The 18,971-nt window shown below is 44.2% G+C and overlaps 1 protein-coding gene across 3 annotated transcripts in view; it reads left to right on the top strand.

The window, feature by feature from the left end:
* The window catches only part of DYNC1I2 (dynein cytoplasmic 1 intermediate chain 2), a 142,758-nt gene that overhangs the window by 92,846 nt on the left and 30,941 nt on the right, over positions 1–18,971 (top strand). For all 3 annotated transcript variants that reach the window (XM_044303201.1, XM_044303199.1, XM_044303200.1), the window contains 5 exons: positions 5,502–5,591; positions 7,080–7,242; positions 7,345–7,444; positions 10,341–10,466; positions 13,122–13,268. In XM_044303201.1, the coding sequence (XP_044159136.1) occupies positions 5,502–5,591; positions 7,080–7,242; positions 7,345–7,444; positions 10,341–10,466; positions 13,122–13,268 (626 nt within the window). The remainder of the gene's footprint in view (positions 1–5,501; positions 5,592–7,079; positions 7,243–7,344; positions 7,445–10,340; positions 10,467–13,121; positions 13,269–18,971) is intronic.

Raw genomic sequence — 18,971 nt, 5'->3', positions numbered from 1 at the left:
TCAGGGTGAATAGGAGCTCACACTGTCCCTGCTGCTGTGTGCTTTGTGCACACAGCAGCATGGAGCTTACCATGACAGCCAGGGCTTCAATAGCGTCCTGGCTGCCATGGTAACCGATCGGAGCCCCAGCATTACACTGCTGGGGCTCCGATCGGAGGAGCAGGGGAGAGGGAATCCTGTGGGGGGCGCACTGCGACTGGGGTAGGAGGGGGGGGGGGGCGCACCACTGCTTAATACTGGGGGGGAGGGGGGGCGCACTGCGCCACCAATGCCTAATATTGGGGGGGGGGGGGGGCGCACTGCGCCACCAATGTCTGATACTGGGGGGCTTGGGGGGTGCACTGCGCCACCAATGAAGCTTAATCCCACATTTATTCATATACAGGAGGCGGGAGCTGGCTGCAGGATCACATAGCCGGCTCCCGACCTCTATGAGCTGTAGCTGCGATCCGCGGCACCTGAGGAGCTAACTACCGCAGATCGCAGCTACAGCTCAGAGGCCGGGAGCCGGCTATGTGATTCTGCAGCTCCCGCCTCCTGTATATGAATTAATGTGAGATTAAGCTTCATTGGTGGCGCAGTGGCCATAGCTCCTCCCCTCCTCTTGTCCCCTGTCCTCCCATTGGCTGGAGCGGCAGCAGCAGCACAGGGGGAGGAGACACTGCTCCTTCTTCCCTGTGCTGCTGCTGAGGGAACACGGAGAGCGCTGTCAGCAGCGCGATCTGTGTTCCCAGGACGTTATCGGAATATCGGCAAAATAAATGCCGATACCGATAACGTTCAAAATCCTGAATATCGGCCGATAATATCGGTAAATCCGATAATCGGTCGATCCCTACTTTAAATCAAGTGTTTTAGCTTTATATGTTCCTTGTTATTGTCTGCATAGCCTGAAAATGAGTCCGTGTGTGTGTGTATGCGCTTTATTACTTCTAGTGCTTGTTTTTTACTATTAGATGCTAGCCTTAATGGGGATGGATCCGTTTACATTGACACAATATGGTGCAATTGTAAACAGATCCGTCCCCCATTGACTTTAAATATAAGTCAGGACGGATCCGTTTGACTTAGGCCTCATGCACACGACCGTTGTTGTGTCCGTTGTTCCGTTTTCCGTGATTTTCTGCGGACACATTGACTTTGAATGGGTCCGTGGAAAATTCTGAAAATGCACCGTTTGTCGTCCGTGATCCGTGTTTCCAGTCTGTAAAAAAAATAAGACCTGTCCTATTTTTTTCACGGACAACGGTTCGCGGACCCATTCAAGTCAATGGGTCCGTGAAAAAACACGGATGCACACAAGATTGTCACCCGCGTCCGTTTTTTTCCTATCATTTGCATGGCAAACTAAACTTAGTGTGTTTTTTTTTTTTTTTTTTTTTTTTTACTTTCCTTCATGTCTGGAGATCCTCCAAAAATAAAGAAAGACACACTGAAACAAAAACTGATCACGGAACAACGGAACCCCTTTTTGCGGACCGCAAAAAAATGCTGTCGTGTGCATGAGGCCTTACACTTATATTTTTTTTTTGGAGAGAATAATGCAGACTGATCCGTACTAAACGGATACAAGCGCTTGCATTTATAGCTGCGGATCGGTCTGTTCAGATACCAGACGGATCCGCACCTAACACTGGTGTGAAAGTAGCCTAAGGCATAGAAAATGGTCTAAATGTAAGACTGCAAGGAAGCGGTCTTACATGTAGAAGCTGCGGCCTGCGCCTCTTCATAACTCCAGCAGATCCACCGTCAGGTTTTAATAAATGTGCCCCAATGTCTTTTGTAAGGGGGCGTCATACATTGTTTTTTGTTCTTTTTATTTTCTGGTGTTTTTTCTGCCTGTTTGATTTATTTATTTTTGCAGCATTTCTTTGCTGAGGGTCTAAGGTCTATAGGAAATAAGAAACTCAGGCCACACAAGTTTTTTTTTTTTTTTTTACATTTTTTATTCTGGTGTTTTTGGTAAAGTTTTTTTTCCGAGTCTGCATAGGTCATCAATATCTAATCAATGGGGGTCCAACTTCTGGTATCCCCACGGATCAGCTTGAAGAGGATGCAGCGTCCTAACAGTTTACCAAGCACTGCACCATACATTGTTTTGAGCCTCTGGGACTGATAAGTGTGACGTTTCTGGCCCAGGTGGAGGCTGCAGCACTCAGCAGAGCCCCACGTCCTCTTCAAACATCTGATCAGTGGGAGTGTTTCGAGTAGCGCCCCCCACCCCCACAAATCAGATATTGAACACCTATCCTTAGTATAGGTCATCTCTATCATACTCCCGGAAAAAAAAAAAATATTGTAGCTTTTTTTTTGTCTTGCTGGTTATTTTTATTTCCCAAAAACAAGGCTTTATTTAGCCTTATTTTGAGTGTTAAAAAGCCAGATAAATTTCATGTGTGTAGGGAGCCTTATGTTGGTAATTAGCAATAGTATCAAATTCAAGTAATTGGAATAAAACAATTACACCCACCATGGATCCACTTTTTTTAATCTAAATATACGACCCAAAACTTGATCCTAATAGATGAGGGTTGAACCTGATGCCACAATTTGCTAAAACATTATGGTATATCACACGGTAAATGAAAAATCGTGTGTATGAATGTAGAGGTGACGATTGCCTTTGAGATTTTGAAGAAATAAATACTAAAGCATAATAAATATTCTATTAAAGGAGTTGTCTCACTTCAGCAAGTGGCATTTATAATGTAGAGAAAGTTAATACAAGGCACTTACTAGTGTATTGTGATTGTCCATATTGCTTGCTGTGGCTGGATTCATATTTTCATCACATTACACACTGCTAGTTTCCATGAGTACGACCACCTTGCAGTCCATCAGCGGTGGCCGTGCTTGCACACTGTAGGAAAAAGCGTCGGCCTTTCTTATGGGCTGGACGGTGGGAGCGCACATAGGCTGGTGTTTTTTCCTATAGTGTGAAAGCACGACCACCACTGATGGATTGCAGGATGGTTGTAACCATGGAAACGAGCAGTGTTTAATGTAATGGAAAAATTAATCCAGCCAGCAAAGGAGGCAATATGGACAATAACAATACATTAGTAAGTGCCTTGTATTAAACTCCTCTGCATAAAAAATGCTATTTGCTTAGGTGAGAGATCCCCTTTAAAGACATGTGCGCCGGCGGGAAGACGGTAGTATCCGGAAATGCCGAATCTGACAGAGAACAGCCTTGCGTATTACTCTGCAACAAGTGTGAAACTATCCTACAACATTTCCATTTTCCCTTTAGGCATTTTTTACACATGTGATACGAATGGTCAGGATCTGTTCAGGGAAAAACTGATGGTTTTGCATGCCATTTCAATCAGTTTTTTTCTGCAATTGCGTTCAGTGTGTGCTTTTTTTTCCATCTGGATTGCATGCGTTTTTCACATGCCTGTATTAAAACTGAATAACAATCTATGGCTTCTAGTTTGCAAGCAAACCCCATTCACTTCTTTGGAGCCAGAGCTGTGTGAAAAACGCACAATATAGAAGATGCTGCGATTTTTCCTGAAAGCAGAGATGATGGGTGAAAAACTCATGTGCACAGATCCATTGAGAAGAATGGCTCGGGATTCAGTCCGGACTCTATCCGTTCACTACACGCATCGCATCCGGACAGAAAACTGCCACAGTTTGGGGGGGTGGGGTGACTCCTTCCAATCTGCACTGGAATTGCTCATCTACTGGCATACTGCAACATTGATGGGGCCCATTGGAATCAATACCCATCTGATGATTTTGGGGGATGACAGTGCTTCTTGAGAGCCACGAAGGACGTGGTTCTTGTCTGTAACAGCAGAATTCTAATAGTAGAATAGCAAGAAATTACAAATACTGGAATCAGAATGGGTGAAGCTTATACATGTGTGACTGGGCAGAGATCACAGCACTTGTGGGGTATTTTATGACAGATGCAGTGTTACTGCCGCCTTATGTTGTATCCTGACCCTTCTGCTCCAGTTATCAAAGTTCAGCCTTAGTACAGAAAATCAGACGTGAATGTGAAATAGAATTCCTAAGGAATCTATAGGAAGCTCGTCTATCACAGAACGTGCCTGCAGAAGAAAATGAAAGGCTCCTTTACAGCCATAATGTATAATCTTAAGGGTGCCTTCGCACGCTGCGGTTTTTGTTGCAGAGTTTTCTGAGACTGAAAATCGGTTCCATTTGTTTGAACAGGACGGCAAGCACATGGATTTCGGCAAGCCCCATTCCAGTGAATGGAACTGATTTTCAGATACAGAATTTTCTGCAACAAAATCCCCGGGATGTGAAGACATCCTAAATGTAAAATGTCAGTTTACATTGCTGCCTTGTTAAAGTGTTTTATAAAATAAGTTAAAACTAGAAAATAAGTGTACATTACCGTAGGTTTTCAGCACTGATTCATATGGTTAATTGTTTGTAAAACACCAAGCAAATGGTGGCTTCACCTTGCAGAGTTAAAGGGGTTGTCCGATTTTCCTATATTGATGACCTGACCCCCGCATATCTGATGATGATGCATGCAACGCTTTCCTTCTGGCCGATTCTCAGCATATTTGCCGGGTAGTGGCCGGATCTCTGCTGGTGCCTATTATATAATATAAGGGGCCGGACAGCAGCGTGGTATATTCTGGCAATGCCGGAATGCGCAGAGAGGCTGGACCAGCGTGCTGGATCTAGACCCAGCCCTGTACCTAACATGGATCCAGGAATCTCCCCCTCCATTGCTCCTGTTGTTTTGCTAGATTTATTTCAGGCTGGCAGCTCAGGGGGCCTGTCCTTTCTAACGGGGTGTGCCCTTTCTCAGGGGGCTGCAGTTCCTTTGCTGTAACTGTCACAGCTTCTACCTAGAAAATATGGCTGGTAACAGTTGACGATTTCAACTGAGCATGTGCGACCACCTTAGGTGGATGTAGAAATAAGGAAAACAACAAACAGCAGGTGGCGCTATGCAGATACAATTTATTTAACAACTCAGTGGCTATGCTACATTTTTTTATCACACGCAATTACAAAATTATTCAGATTCAGATCCAGGTACTGGTTTAAAAAATGTTGAATATTTTTAGTGGGTCAACCTCTTCAATTTCTCTTTTGATGGCACTGCAAGGGATATAAACATGGGTTCCCCCACTGATTACAGCTGGACAACCTTCTAACAAAAAGGGGGTTTGAAAAACAGACATTTTTTTTAATAGATATATTTGAATGACATTTTTGGGGATATTCCACTTATAAAAAGTAAACGGGATAGGGCATAACTTTGAGATCGGCTGGGTCTGACCCCTGAAACCCCTACACCACTACCTGTGGGGGTCTAAGAACTCAGAACCTGACCAATCTAACAACTATCTACAATCCAGTGGATGGGAGAGAACTTTGTTACTGTAATGCCCCTTTAAGTACAGACCCACAATGCCATGTTTGCCATGCCACTTGATTCTCATTAGGAATACCATGTTGTGATACACAGGGAGAACATAAATGTCTGTTTTCTTACATTCTAGGAGATGAAGAAGAGGAGGAGACGGTAACGCCAAAGCCAACAGCTGCACCTGAAGAGGAAAAGCCTGCAAAGAAAGAAGAGAGGAATGAAGGTAATTGTTAATTGTGCTTATACGTCTTTATCTTAAAACCTACCAACGACTGTTTATAAGATTATATTTCTACTAGGAGGGTCCGAACATATCCATAGGGACACATTGATTTAAGTGATGCCAAAAGATTATCTGATAAGCATTTTTTACAACAGAATCCTATGGCTGAGGTATGCTTCAGTGAGATACTCCTACCACCTGGACAGACATGGACATCCAGGTTTCATTAAAGTTGGCCATACACCTTAATGAGGTTATCCCATGACTAATGTAAAGAATGAAAATCAGACATCATATAGTACATGACAATCTCTTACCAACAAAGCTAGAACCAGCCCTGTACCTCACATGGATCCAGAGATCTCCCCATTCATTGCTCTACTAGATTTTTCACTCTAACAGCTCATGGGGAACATCTTTTCTGCTGCAGCTCAGGGGGCGTGTCCATTCTGCTGCAGCTCAGGGGGCGTGTCCATTCTGCTGCAGCTCAGGGGGCGTGTCCATTCTGCTGCAGCTCTCTCCCTATCACAGCTCAGGAGGCAGTTGAAGGATGAAACTGAGCATGTGCGGCCATCTCAGTGAGCTGGTTAAAGAAATAGGGGGGAAAAAACACACAGCAGGTGGGGCTATACAGATGCATTTTATTGAATGACTCAGTGGCTATGCTAAAGTTTTAATTACATGCAATTACAAAAGTATTCAGATCCAGGTGTTGATCCCTGTTGGCCGACAGCTATTACTTCTGTTCTCCATACACATCCACACTCAATCAAGTGTGGATGTCTTCTCAGCAGGAAGGGTGGAATAGGCTGCTGCCAGACCTCTCTCATTTTCCTGGAGAACAAAGTGATCGGCCATGCTGAAATTCTGACATCTGCCCTTAGAGACACCCTTACACATTGGTCGCCCAGTCCTGCCAATATTGGTAGTCTCAGCTGACATTCATCTAATACAGGCGAAACTCAAAAAATTAGAATATTGTGCAAAGTTCATTTATTTCAGTAATGCAACTTAAAAGGTGAAGCTAACATATGAGATAGACTCATTACATGCAAAGCGAGATATGTCGAGCCTTTATTTGTTATCACTTGGCTGATTATGGCTTACAGCTTATAAAAACCCCAAAGTCACAATGTTGAGGTTCCCTTTGCTCAGGGGGTGTGGATTAATTAGCTGACTAGAGTGTGACACTATGAGAATATTGAACCTTTTCGCAAAATTCAAATTTTAAGCTGCAATTCCTTTTAATTTGCATTACTGAAATAAATGAACTTTTGCACAATATTAAAGTTTTTGGAGTTTCACCTGTAGGTTTGGCCACCTTCAGTCTACATGTAGTACAGGTAATAGCCATTTTGAAAAGCAGCAGATTCTCCTGATTATTTTCATTGCAGATGATGATTATTATGACTTCTTATTGGTATGTATAAGGAAGGCACCAAGTGATCTTTATATGGAGACTAATAATCCTATACAATACTTCCACAGCCCCGCCACATGAGCTGACTGAAGAGGAGAAACAGCAGATTGTCCACAGCGAAGAATTTATATGTTTCTTTGACCACAGCACAAGAATTGTTGAGCGTGCCCTGTCTGAGCAAGTCAACGTTTTCTTTGATTACAGTGGCCGAGACTTGGAAGAAAAAGAAGGGTAATTCTGGAAAACAGAACATCGTTTATAATCTTCTCATGCAGAATTTCTGCACTTTTTAAATTTGACCTAATCGTTGTTGGTACTTTTTCCATATAACAGGGAAATACAAGCCGGCGCAAAGTTATCTCTGAATAGACAGTTTTTTGATGAACGTTGGTCAAAGCATCGTGTGGTCAGCTGCTTGGACTGGTCTTCTCAGGTACTAAGAAGATGCTACTGTATTCTTAAAGGGAAGATCAACCATAATTTATAGTCGTGCATTGTATAGACCTATCCAGTTTAGTAGGATCATTTATTCACTAGGATGCTCTGTAAATCAGTCAGTGGACCACCAAAGTTTTCCAGGACTTAGATATTGAAGGGCTATCTTTAGACACCCCCCCATGATCAGATGTACAGTGCCTTGCTTCCTAGACAATGAAGGGAATGCACTGCTCGCTGACACACCACGACCCTTGCAGTCAGCAGATCATGAGTGTCAGGAGTTGGACACCCTGGATAGGCCATCAGCATCAAAGTCCAGGACATACCCCTGGCAGTAACTTTTTATTCAAGTTTTCCAATGAGTGGTGCTACTTTTTTACAGTTTTAAGCTTCATGCACACAGCCATGTCCATATTGTGGTCCGCAAAATATGGATGCAGTCCATGTTCTGTCCACATTTTTTTTCACTTACCCACTGACTTCAATAGGTCCGTGGTCTGCATTTTGTGGACATCTATCCTTTTTGCGGAACGGACATATGAATGCGAAAAGCACACGGATGGCCCATGTGCTTTCTGTATCAATATGTCCATTATGCAAAAAGATAGAACATGTGCTATACTTCGCCGAAAATGTAAAAAATCTGGATGCTACACGGACGGCATATGTATTGTGCGTATCAGCAATTTGTACAAAATAAATACGGTCATGTGCGTGAAGCCGTAGAATTAGCATCACCAGTGACATCTGTAGACGGTCCAGTTTGACATATCAGATGAGGTATGAAAGTGAATTTCCATGCTGGATATTGATACGTGTCACCAGCACTTCCACAGCCATGCCATCCCTGTTAATCGTCTTCTTTATTGCACTGTCCAAATCAGCAGTTTATTTGATGTCAATGGATGAAGAACTTTTTTATGACCACATAGTTTCCCCAAAATGTTTTGCTATATACTAGATTAGCAGAAATGTGTGTCTACCAGCTGTCCAATGATGTCTACGGTAACTGACATGGACATAGATGTAATGCTAGCCCATGCATGTAGATTGGTTTTGTAATTCTCCATTCACTGCTGTCATCTCCAGTCACCTACTAGGTAACTTTAAGTTATTGTGAAGGTAGTAGAAGCATTTTAAGGATCAATTATGGGGTCAAGTTATGGGGATTCCTTTCATTACCATTATCTTGAATCACACTGATTGCTTCATGTTCTTACATCATAGTCACAGTTAATAATAGATCACAACAAATTAATATTGAGCTTTTTCCCTTTTTTTTGTAAACTGAGAACACCAGCGTTTAGGTCGACGAAGCTTCTAATGAAATCGCCTTAGGCCGTGTAGTGACTGAACGGTTCTGCATCTTCTAATTTCTGCAAAGTTGTACTTGACTTTGCAGCTTGCCAATATTTCTACCGTGAAAATAACTTTTAGAAAAAGGGTAAAAAAAAGGCAAATTGCATGAAAAGGCTTCGAATTGCTGGCCAAAATTCTGCCAGAAGTAGCCAGTCCCTCATTTTTTTCATTATTCACCAAACCTGCTATTGCATTGTGTGCCACAATAAGTTTGGTCTGAGCTCATCTGTACATGCCAGCATGCTGTACCATTGTGCACTCTATGGAGGTTTTATTTAGGCATTGTTTCATCTCCTCAGGCGATGTACGTAGCTCTTATTTAGCTCGGCTGTATGGTTTAGCCCCCGTCGTTCAGTTAGAAACAAGAGTATATGACACAGGATTTGCTTCAAGGGGTGCACCTGAGGGGTGAGTGTTTAAAGGCCATCAATCAGCAGATTTGTACCTATGACACTGGCTGACCTGTTACATGTGCGCTTGGCAGCTAAAGACATCTGTGTTGGCCCCATGTTCATATGTGTCCGCATTGCTGAGAAAAATGATGTTTTAATATATGGAAATGAGCCTCTAGGAGCAATGGGGGCGTTGCCGTTACACCTAAAGGATAAGATCTCTCTGCATTTTGACAGAGCCAGGCAGTGTGACCCTAATTTCTCGCTCTGCATCATGCTCTTCAGTGTATGATGCAGTATCAATCCTTCCTGTACTGCGGCTGTGCCAGATACTGAAATGCAAGACTTTAGAAGTCAAGGCCAGGTGTGATCACGTTTACATTGCCTGGCCCTGTCAAAGTGCAGAGACATCTGCCCTCTAGGTGTAATGGCAACGCCCCCGTTGCTCCTAGAGGCTCATTTCCATATATTAAAGCATCACTTTTCTCAGCTATGTGGGCTCATATGGACATGGGACCAACACAGATGCCTTCAGGTGCACATGTAACAGGTCAGCTAGCGTCATAGGTACAAATCTGCTGACAGATGCCCTTTAAAGGAGTATCAATCCTTAGACATTTATGGCATATCCACAGTATAGTCAATCAATGTCCAGTAGATGCGATGTGAAAAAATTCTGTAATTCCCATTGAATTCAATAGAAGGAGACGGGTAAATGTGAGGCCACCTTTCCATTCATTCCTCGCATGAATGCAGCAGCTGCCCCTGTTCTGCGGGTCCCAGAGGTGTGACCTACATCTATCAGGCATTTGTGTTGTATCTTGTGGATATGTTATAAATGCCCTGTGTGGGAGTGCCCCTTTAGGCTAGGGCTACACGGCGACAGTTGTTATAATGATAGTCAATGGTGTCGCACTACGACATGTGACATACTGCGACGCTACAAAAGAATCCTAGTTGGATTTTTGTGCGACGGTCGCAGTTGACACCATTGACAATCATTGCAAAAACGGTTGCGCGACATTGAATGACACATGTCGCCGTGTAGCCCTAGCCTTAAACCGGACACATCTGCTGCAGAATTATATCGTATGTGTATATAACTCACTGGGTGACTGCATGTTATGATCTCTCTGACAGTACCCAGAGCTGCTCGTTGCATCATACAACAACAATGAGGACGCCCCCCATGAACCAGATGGCGTGGCCCTTGTGTGGAACATGAAATATAAGAAGACAACCCCGGAGTATGTGTTTCACTGCCAGGTATGAAACCAGACATTTTATGCTAATCATTTGGATACATGCTCTGCTATGCTCCAGGTACTAGTTAGCATAATTATTTCATTGCCCCTATCTAAACCGCATGCATTTGCAAGCAAGTGGTGATTGAGCGCTTTCTTCATCAGTTAAAAATATATATATATATTTATTTTATTTTTTTGACGTGCTGACATCATTCACATGGTTTAGGAATGCCAAAAAAAAAAAAAACTGCATTCTACATCCCCTCTGATTTTATGTTAATTCAAGCCTTCCCGGTCCCAAAGAAAGATCCTAGCTGCTTTCTCATGCCAGACAATACATTTGGGCCATTAGATGAGAAGAACGTGGCCCGAGGAGATGGAAACAGACTTGTTTAAGTGGAAACACATGCTCAGAATGTGATCGAAATTTCAAGCAAAGAGAATAGCTTAAATGTGTTTGCCAACAAGTGAGCGGCTTCTATTTTCTGGATGTCAAAATTTGCTGAGTTTATTGTGATGGATTAAATGTAGCGTGTAATCCGGAGCTGTCAGATTACTGTCAGAGCGCGCTGGAGATGACTGACAAATGTTAATATTGCCGAAACTGATATGAGAAAACCTTTACACATGTCTGAGTTTGTAACTATATTTTGGATTCTGTGACTTTTTTTTTTTTTTTTCTTCGGGCCTCTTTTAAAAACTTCCAGCGTCATTACTTCAACTGCTACAAGATGTGATGTTCCAGTCACTCATCAGCAGCAGTGAAGCACTGCTTTTTGGGGAGAATATCTCCGACATACAGTATTGCACTTGGAACCACACAAGATACATCTTCCCATTGCCTAGAGCAGGGGTCAGCAACCTCCAGCACTACAGCTGCTGTGAAACTACAATTCCCAGCATTCACACAGGCTCAGCTGCTCTTGCAACTCCTATAGAAGTGAATGGAGCATTCTGGGAGTTGTAGTTTCAGAACAGCTGGAGTGCCAAAGGTTGCTGATCCCTGGCCTAGAGCCTAAATGGTCATTATTATCGGTGTACCTGACCACAAAACTCTCCAGACTATGAGAAAATGTCTAGCGCTGAGTTCTCACGCCTACGCACTCGTTTGCAAACAGTGCGTATGCACACCTGGTCGTCTTCTGCTATCCAAGCAGCGATGATTAGTGCACATGCACCTTTGACGTCCTTCCACCCGGAACTGGAGGCGCCGTCCGCTTCATCTGCAGTTACCTCCACTTCGGAGTTGAATGATATCAATGGCGCGCTCGCACTAATCATCTTTGCTGCTTGGCGCCGTGATTACGAACAAGTGCAGAGTTGCGAGAACTCTGTACTAGAGGTGAAGTCCAGAGCTGTCAGTCTAAGTTGAGGGGGATATGTTTGGAGCACTGGAGACGTTTGTACTCAGCACCACGGGGGTCGCTGGAGTGGTGCTCAAACCGCATAAGCCCGCCTCTTGGTGCTCCAATGACTTATTTGCATACGAATAAAAGTCTTCATTTCTCCACAACGCCGACACCCAGAAAGAAAAACTTGTATAGTTTTACTCAGCTAGATCAACCCTACTACGCCACATGCCTTGTTTAATAGGGTTGAGCCTGGTGACAGAGCCTCTTATTTTAAATCAGATAATTTGTATTTTTTTTCCAGAGGTAGAAATAAAATACAAATATCATTGCACGTACATAATGCAGTATGTGGTATACATAATCTCTGTTAATTGACATATTATCCCAGCAGTAACACACATTATGCATATTATCTAACAGTGCAAGATATCAATGTGATTTCTTATCAGTGAAGAATGTTAGCTATCATAACCTATTCACTCTTAAAACCCTCAACCCCCATCAAAACCCCAATCCCCCCAGGCGATGAGACGGGCCCGACATTAACCGTTCAGTTGAAATCCATAGGGATAACTATCAATCCTTGAGTACCATACCAGATCACCAATCAAATCAACCCTTCCATGTATGACTTACATTTGTAGGCATGTACACATAACACTATACTGCCTTCGTATAAAAGCAATTCCACATTGAGAGGCCTAATTACATTGCACCATTCCTATAGTCCACCCATTTGTCCCAGATTTTGTTAAACTTTTCCAGGCACTGCCTCTTAAGATATATTCCCTTTTCCTAGACGAATGATATTGGTCATTCTGTTATGAATTCTGGCCTCAATGGGGCCTGAGGTCTAAGCCAGTATTTAGCAACCAATTTTCTAGCCTGGAAAAGCAGACGCTGCACTCCCAGACAATAATGACAGTTTTTAATGTCCAGTATTCCCAGTACACATGTCCTTGGGTTAGCCGAGATCTCGATATTGTATGCGTCTTTAATAGCTGCCAACACATCAGTCCAGAATCTCTTAAGCTCTGCACATTCCCAGAACATGTGTAGCAAGGAAGCAGGAGACTCGCTGCACATCGAGGACAGGATGCATCAGATCTAACTCCTATCTTAAATAAAAATGCTGGAGTCCTATACACCCTGTGAATAAGAAACAGTTGCAGACATGCGTTGGCCTTCACAAAGCGATAATTGAGATGTCAATGCCAATATCAACTTCCATTGTTCCTCTGATGTTGGTTGTACTACATATGAGCCTGTGAGCGTTAGCTGCTGTTGTGTTGATGCATTTGTTTGTGTGTTTCTTTTATCAGTCTGCGGTTATGTCTGCTGCTTTTGCAAAGTTTCACCCAAACCTGGTAGTCGGTGGGACGTATTCAGGCCAAATTGTCTTATGGGACAATCGAAGTAACAAGAGGACACCAGTCCAGAGGACTCCGCTATCAGCAGCTGCTCACACGGTGAGGGATAAATCGTCAAGGGTGCACCCATCCTTTAGGTGAAGCCTTGTATTTGAGAGAAAATTAACACACTTAGTCTAATTCACTTTTGTATGGAGTGCTTTGGATGAATAGGAATCTGAATAGTTTACAGCGCAAACTTGCTTTGGTCTTTAAAGGGGTTCTGCACTTTGTTTAAACTGATGACCTATCCTCTGGATAGATCATCAGCATCTGATCGGCGGGGGTCCGACACCCGGGACCCCTGCCGATCAGCTGTTTGAGAAGGCAGCGGCGCTCCAGGAGCACCACGGCCTGCTCACTGTTTACCGCAGGCCCAGTGACTTCACGACTAGTATCAACTGGCCTGGGGGCGGCTAAGCTCTGTTCACTTGAATGGAGTTTAGCCGCACCCAGGCCAGTTGATACTAGTCGTGACGTCACTGGGCCTGCGGTAAACAGTGAGAAGGCCGCGGCGCTGCTGGAGCGCCAATGCCTTCTCAAACAGCTGATCGGCAGGTGTCCCGGCTGTTGGATCCCCGCCGATCAGATGCTGATGATCTGTCCAGAGGATAGATCATCAGTTTAAACAAACTGAAGAACCCCCAAAATGACCGCCATGTAGGTTGTTGTATTGCTTCTGTACATAAGGGGAGTATTGGAAAAGAGATATGTGTATATGTGCATCTGTGATATTCATACATACAGTCGTTCTTTAAAGTTTTTGATCACTTCAGAATTCTTTATATTTCTGCATTAATTTGAACTTAAACTAAATCCGATTTTCTCACAATTTCTAAAAGTAGATAAAGATAACCAGATCGAACAAACAAGTCAAAAATGTTAGGCTTGATGATTTATTGCGGAAAATGATCTAATATCACAAGTATGTAAACCATTAGGATTAGATAATTTGAAGGTGAAATTAGTCAGGTGTTTTCAATCAATGGGATGACAGGGGTGAGTGGGCAACCCATTTTGTTTAGGCCTCATGCACACGACAGTTTTTTTTCACGGTCCGCAAAAACGGGGTCCGTGGGTCCGTGATCCGTGATCCGTGACCGTTTTTTCGTCCGTGGGTCTTCCTTGATTTTTGGAGGATCCACGGACATGAAAAAAAAGTCGTTTTGGTGTCCGCCTGGCCGTGCGGAGCCAAACGGATCCGTCCTGAATTACAATGCAAGTCAATGGGGACGGATCCGTTTGATGTTGACACAATATGGTGCCATTTCAAACGGATCCGTCCCCATTGACTTTCAATGTAAAGTCTGGAGTTCTTTTATACCATCGGATTGGAGTTTTCTCCAATCCGATGGTATATTTTAACTTGAAGCGTCCCCATCACCATGGGAACGCCTCTATGTTAGAATATACTGTCGGATATGAGCTACTTCGTGAACCTCAGATCCGACAGTATATTCTAACACAGAGGCGTTCCCATGGTGATGGGGACGCTTCAGGTTAGAATACACTACAAACTTTGTACAAGACTGCCCCCTGCTGCCTGGCAGCACCCGATCTCTTACAGGGGGATATGATAGCACAATTAACCCCTTCAGGTGCGGCACCTAAAGGGGTTAATTGTACTATCATATTCCCCTGTAAGAGATCAGGGCTGCCAGGCAGCAGGGGGCAGCCCCCCCCCCCTCCCCAGTTTGAATATCGTTGGTGGCACAGTGTGCGCCCACCATCGCCCCCCCCTCCCTCCCTCTATTGTAATAAATCGTTGGTGGCACAGTGTGCCCCCACCATCGCCCCCCCCCTCCCTCCCTCTATTGTATTAAATCGTTGGTGGCACAGTGTGCCAACCACCATCGGCCCCCCTCCCTCCCTCCATTGTATTAAATCGTTGGTGGCACAGTGTGCCAACCACCATCGCCCCCCCCCCCCCCCTCCCTCTATAGCAGTAACATTGGTGGCAGTGTGCGGTCTCCCATTCCCCCCCCCCCCCCCCCCCCCCCATCATTGGTGGCAGCGGAGTTCCGATCGGAGTCCCAGTTTAATCGCTGGTGCTCCGATCGGTAACCATGGCAACCAGGACGCTACTGCAGCCCTGGTTGCCATGGTTACTTAGCAATAGTACAACAGTAGAAGATTCATACTTACCTGCTTGCTGCTGCGATGTCTGTGTCCGGCCGGGAGCTCCTCCTACTGGTAAGTGAAAGGTCTGTGTGGCGCATTGCTAAAGAACTGTAACTTACCAGTAGGGGGAGCTCCCGGCCGTTCACAGACATCGCAGCAGCAAGCAGGTAAGTATGAATCTTCTACTGTTGTACTATTGCTAAGTAACCATGGCAACCAGGGCTGCAGTAGCTTCCTGGTTGCCATGGTTACCGATCGGAGCCCCAGCGGGGGGGGGGGGGAATGGGAGACCGCACACTGCCACCAATGTTACTGCTATATAGAGGGAGGGGGGGGGGGCGATGGTGGTTGGCACACTGTGCCACCAACGATTTAATACAATGGAGGGAGGGAGGGGGGCCGATGGTGGTTGGCACACTGTGCCACCAACGATTTAATACAATGGAGGGAGGGGGGGGGGCGATGGTGGGGGCACACTGTGCCACCAACGATTTGTTACAATAGAGGGGGGGGGGCGATGGTGGGGGCACACTGTGCCACCAACGATATTCAAACTGGGGAGGGGGGGGGGTCTGCCCCCTGCTGCCTGGCAGCCCTGATCTCTTACAGGGGAATATGATAGTACAATTAACCCCTTTAGGTGCCGCACCTGAAGGGGTTAATTGTGCTATCATATCCCCCTGTAAGAGATCGGGTGCTGCCAGGCAGCAGGGGGCAGTCTTGTACAAAGTTTGCAGTGTATTCTAACTAGAAGCGTCCCCATCACCATGGGAACGCTTCTGTGTTAGAATATACTGTCGGAAATGAGTTTTCACGAAGTGAAAACTTAGATCAGAAAAAGCTTTTATGCAGACGGATCTTCGGATCCGTCTGTATGAAAGCAACCTACGGCCACGGATCACGGACACGGATGCCAATCTGGTGTGCATCCGTGTTCTTTCACGGACCCATTGACTTGAATGGGTCCGTGAACCGTTGTCCGTCAAAAAAAATAGGACAGGTCATATTTTTTTGACGGACAGGATACACGGATCACTGCCTCGGCTGCAAAACGGTGCATTTTCCGATTTTTCCACGGACCCATTGAAAGTCAATGGGTCCGCGAAAAAAAACGGAAAACGGCACAACGGCCACGGATGCACACAACGGTCGTGTGCATGAGGCCTTAAGGTACAGGGAGCTATCAAAGTCTGATCTTCACAGCACGTTTGTGGAAGTGTATCATGAACAAATTAGATTTCTGAGGACCTCAGAAGAAGAGTTGTTAATGCACATTACAAAACCATCTTTAAAAGGTTCAGACACCACTAATTTACATTCAGACTGATTGTGTACAAATGGAGGAAATTCAAGACAGTTATTGCCTCCCTAGGAGTGGCTGATCAACAAAAATTATGCCAAGAGCAAGGTGTGTAATAGTCCATGAGGTAATAAAGGAACCCAAGGTAACCTGTAAGCAACTAAAGGTTTTTCTCACATTAGCTAATGTTAATGTTCATAAATTCACCATAAGGAGGACACTGAAAAACCAAGGTGAAAACCGCTGCTCTCCTAAAAGAACATTGCTGCCCTCCTTCAGTTTGCTGAAGATCACCCAGACAAGCCTGATGGCTACTGGAAAAACGTTTTATGGATGGAGACCAAAATATAACTTTTTGGGTTAAATAAGAAGCGTTATTTTTGGAGAAAGGAAAACACAGCATTTCAGCTTAAAAACCTGATACATCTGGTGATGGTAGTATCATGGTTTGAGGCTGTTCTGCTGCACGTGGGCCATGGCAGCTTGCCATATTTGTTAAAACCATGAATTCTGAATTATACTAGCAAATTCTAAGGCCTGGTTCACACCTGAGCATTTTACAGCGCGTTTCTACGCGCTGTAAAATGCTAAACAGGGGAAAGCCAATGTTTCCCTATGGGCATGGTTCTTACCTGCGCGTTTTACAGCACGTACGAACGCGCTGTAAAACGCCCTACGCCCAAAGAAGTACAGGAGTTTCTTTGGGGCGTTTCCCATTTCCAAAACGCGCTGTAATACCCCCTGAAAACGTCCGCCAAAAACGCGAGTATAAAATATGCTCAAGTGTGAACCAGGCCTAAAGGAAAATGTCAGGGCAACTATCCATGAGGTGAATTTCAAGCACGCAAGTCGTTCTTCCAAAGAATGTTTAAAGAAGTATAAAACTAAAGTTTTGGAATGGCCAAGTCAAAGTCCTGACCTTACTAATTACAAATGTTGTAGAAGGACCTGAAGCGAGCAGTTCATAGGAGTAAACCCACCAACCTAACAGCGTTTAAGCTGTTTTGTGTGGAGAAATGGACTAAAATTCCTCTAAGCCGATGTGCAGGACTAATCTACAGTTACTGGAAACGTTTAGTTAGTTATTGCTGCACTAGGGGGTCACACTAGATCCCAAAAGCAAAGGTTCTCGTACTTTTTTTTTTTTTTAAACATTCTCTTTTTATTAAAGTAGACATCAATAAAGCACATTATCGCATGTACTTTGACAATGTAGGAAAAAGGCATGACCAGTGCAACTAGTCCAAATAGCCAGTTAGAGCATATGACAAGTATTACCTCAATCAAAAAGATAGCAAGTGGTACATAGACCTGACTTATCATGCAGTGTGATATAGCAGTATCTAAACATAAAATTTCCTTCCTGAAAAGAACATAAAATTAACACACATATCAAAAACAATGGATCATGAACATAATCCTAAGACAAAACCCAAAAAGTCGAGTTGGTTCACCTCTAAGCTCTGATCAGCTTTGTTCTGGAGTCTATACACCAGTAAGAGTATGTTTTAGCCCCTTTCATCCACCACATCACTGTAGCACACTTTCAGACAAACCCTTATTCATTTTCTCAGATTCGTTCCCCGCAGAATTGAAAGGTCTCTGAACTCCAAATACTTTCGGCTGGGGGTAACTCAGGCCCTCCGTCCCTGATGGGTAGACATATGCGACAACCAAGGCTGCCAAGTCTTCAAAAACCTCTGTCTGTTGTGAGACTCCCAGCTTGCCAATTCCTCCATTCTACATAAGTGAGTCATTTTCTCATACCACATGTCTAAACTGGGCGGCTCTGTAGTTCTCCACAATGCTGGGACCAATAACTTGGCGGCTGTAATCATATGTGTCTGTAGGTTATTTTTATTAGGAGTGAAAGTGCCCTCTGGCTTCCACAGTAGAACCAGAGAGGCAGTAAGTGACAAGTTTCCTGTGCAGATCCTATTCATAGAATCCTCCACTGAACCCCAAAACTGTCTAATTTTATGACAATGCCACCATATATGCGAGATGCTGCCCACATCCTCCAAACATCTCCAACACTCACTAGAGCTGATTAAGTGGATTTTATGGAGGAATTCAGGTGTACGGTACCATCTAGTTAAGGTTTTGAGTGAGTTCTCCTGCACCTTAACACATCTGGAAAAACCATGTGAGTGCGCCAAAATAAATGTTCTGCTGGGCTCATCCAGAATTACCCCCAACTCCTTCTCCCATTCCTTAAGGTAAGTGGGCGGATTATCCCCTCTTTTTTCCAAAATCTGTCTATATATTAAGGAAAGAGTTTTAGGTGGCAGCTTTGGTAAAAGAACCATGTTTTCCAACCACGATGGGTCTATCTTTGGTCG

Source organism: Bufo gargarizans, chromosome 8 (genome assembly GCF_014858855.1).
Source record: "Bufo gargarizans isolate SCDJY-AF-19 chromosome 8, ASM1485885v1, whole genome shotgun sequence".
NCBI lineage: Eukaryota > Metazoa > Chordata > Amphibia > Anura > Bufonidae > Bufo > Bufo gargarizans.
This window is presented reverse-complemented; position numbering and strand designations above follow the sequence as displayed.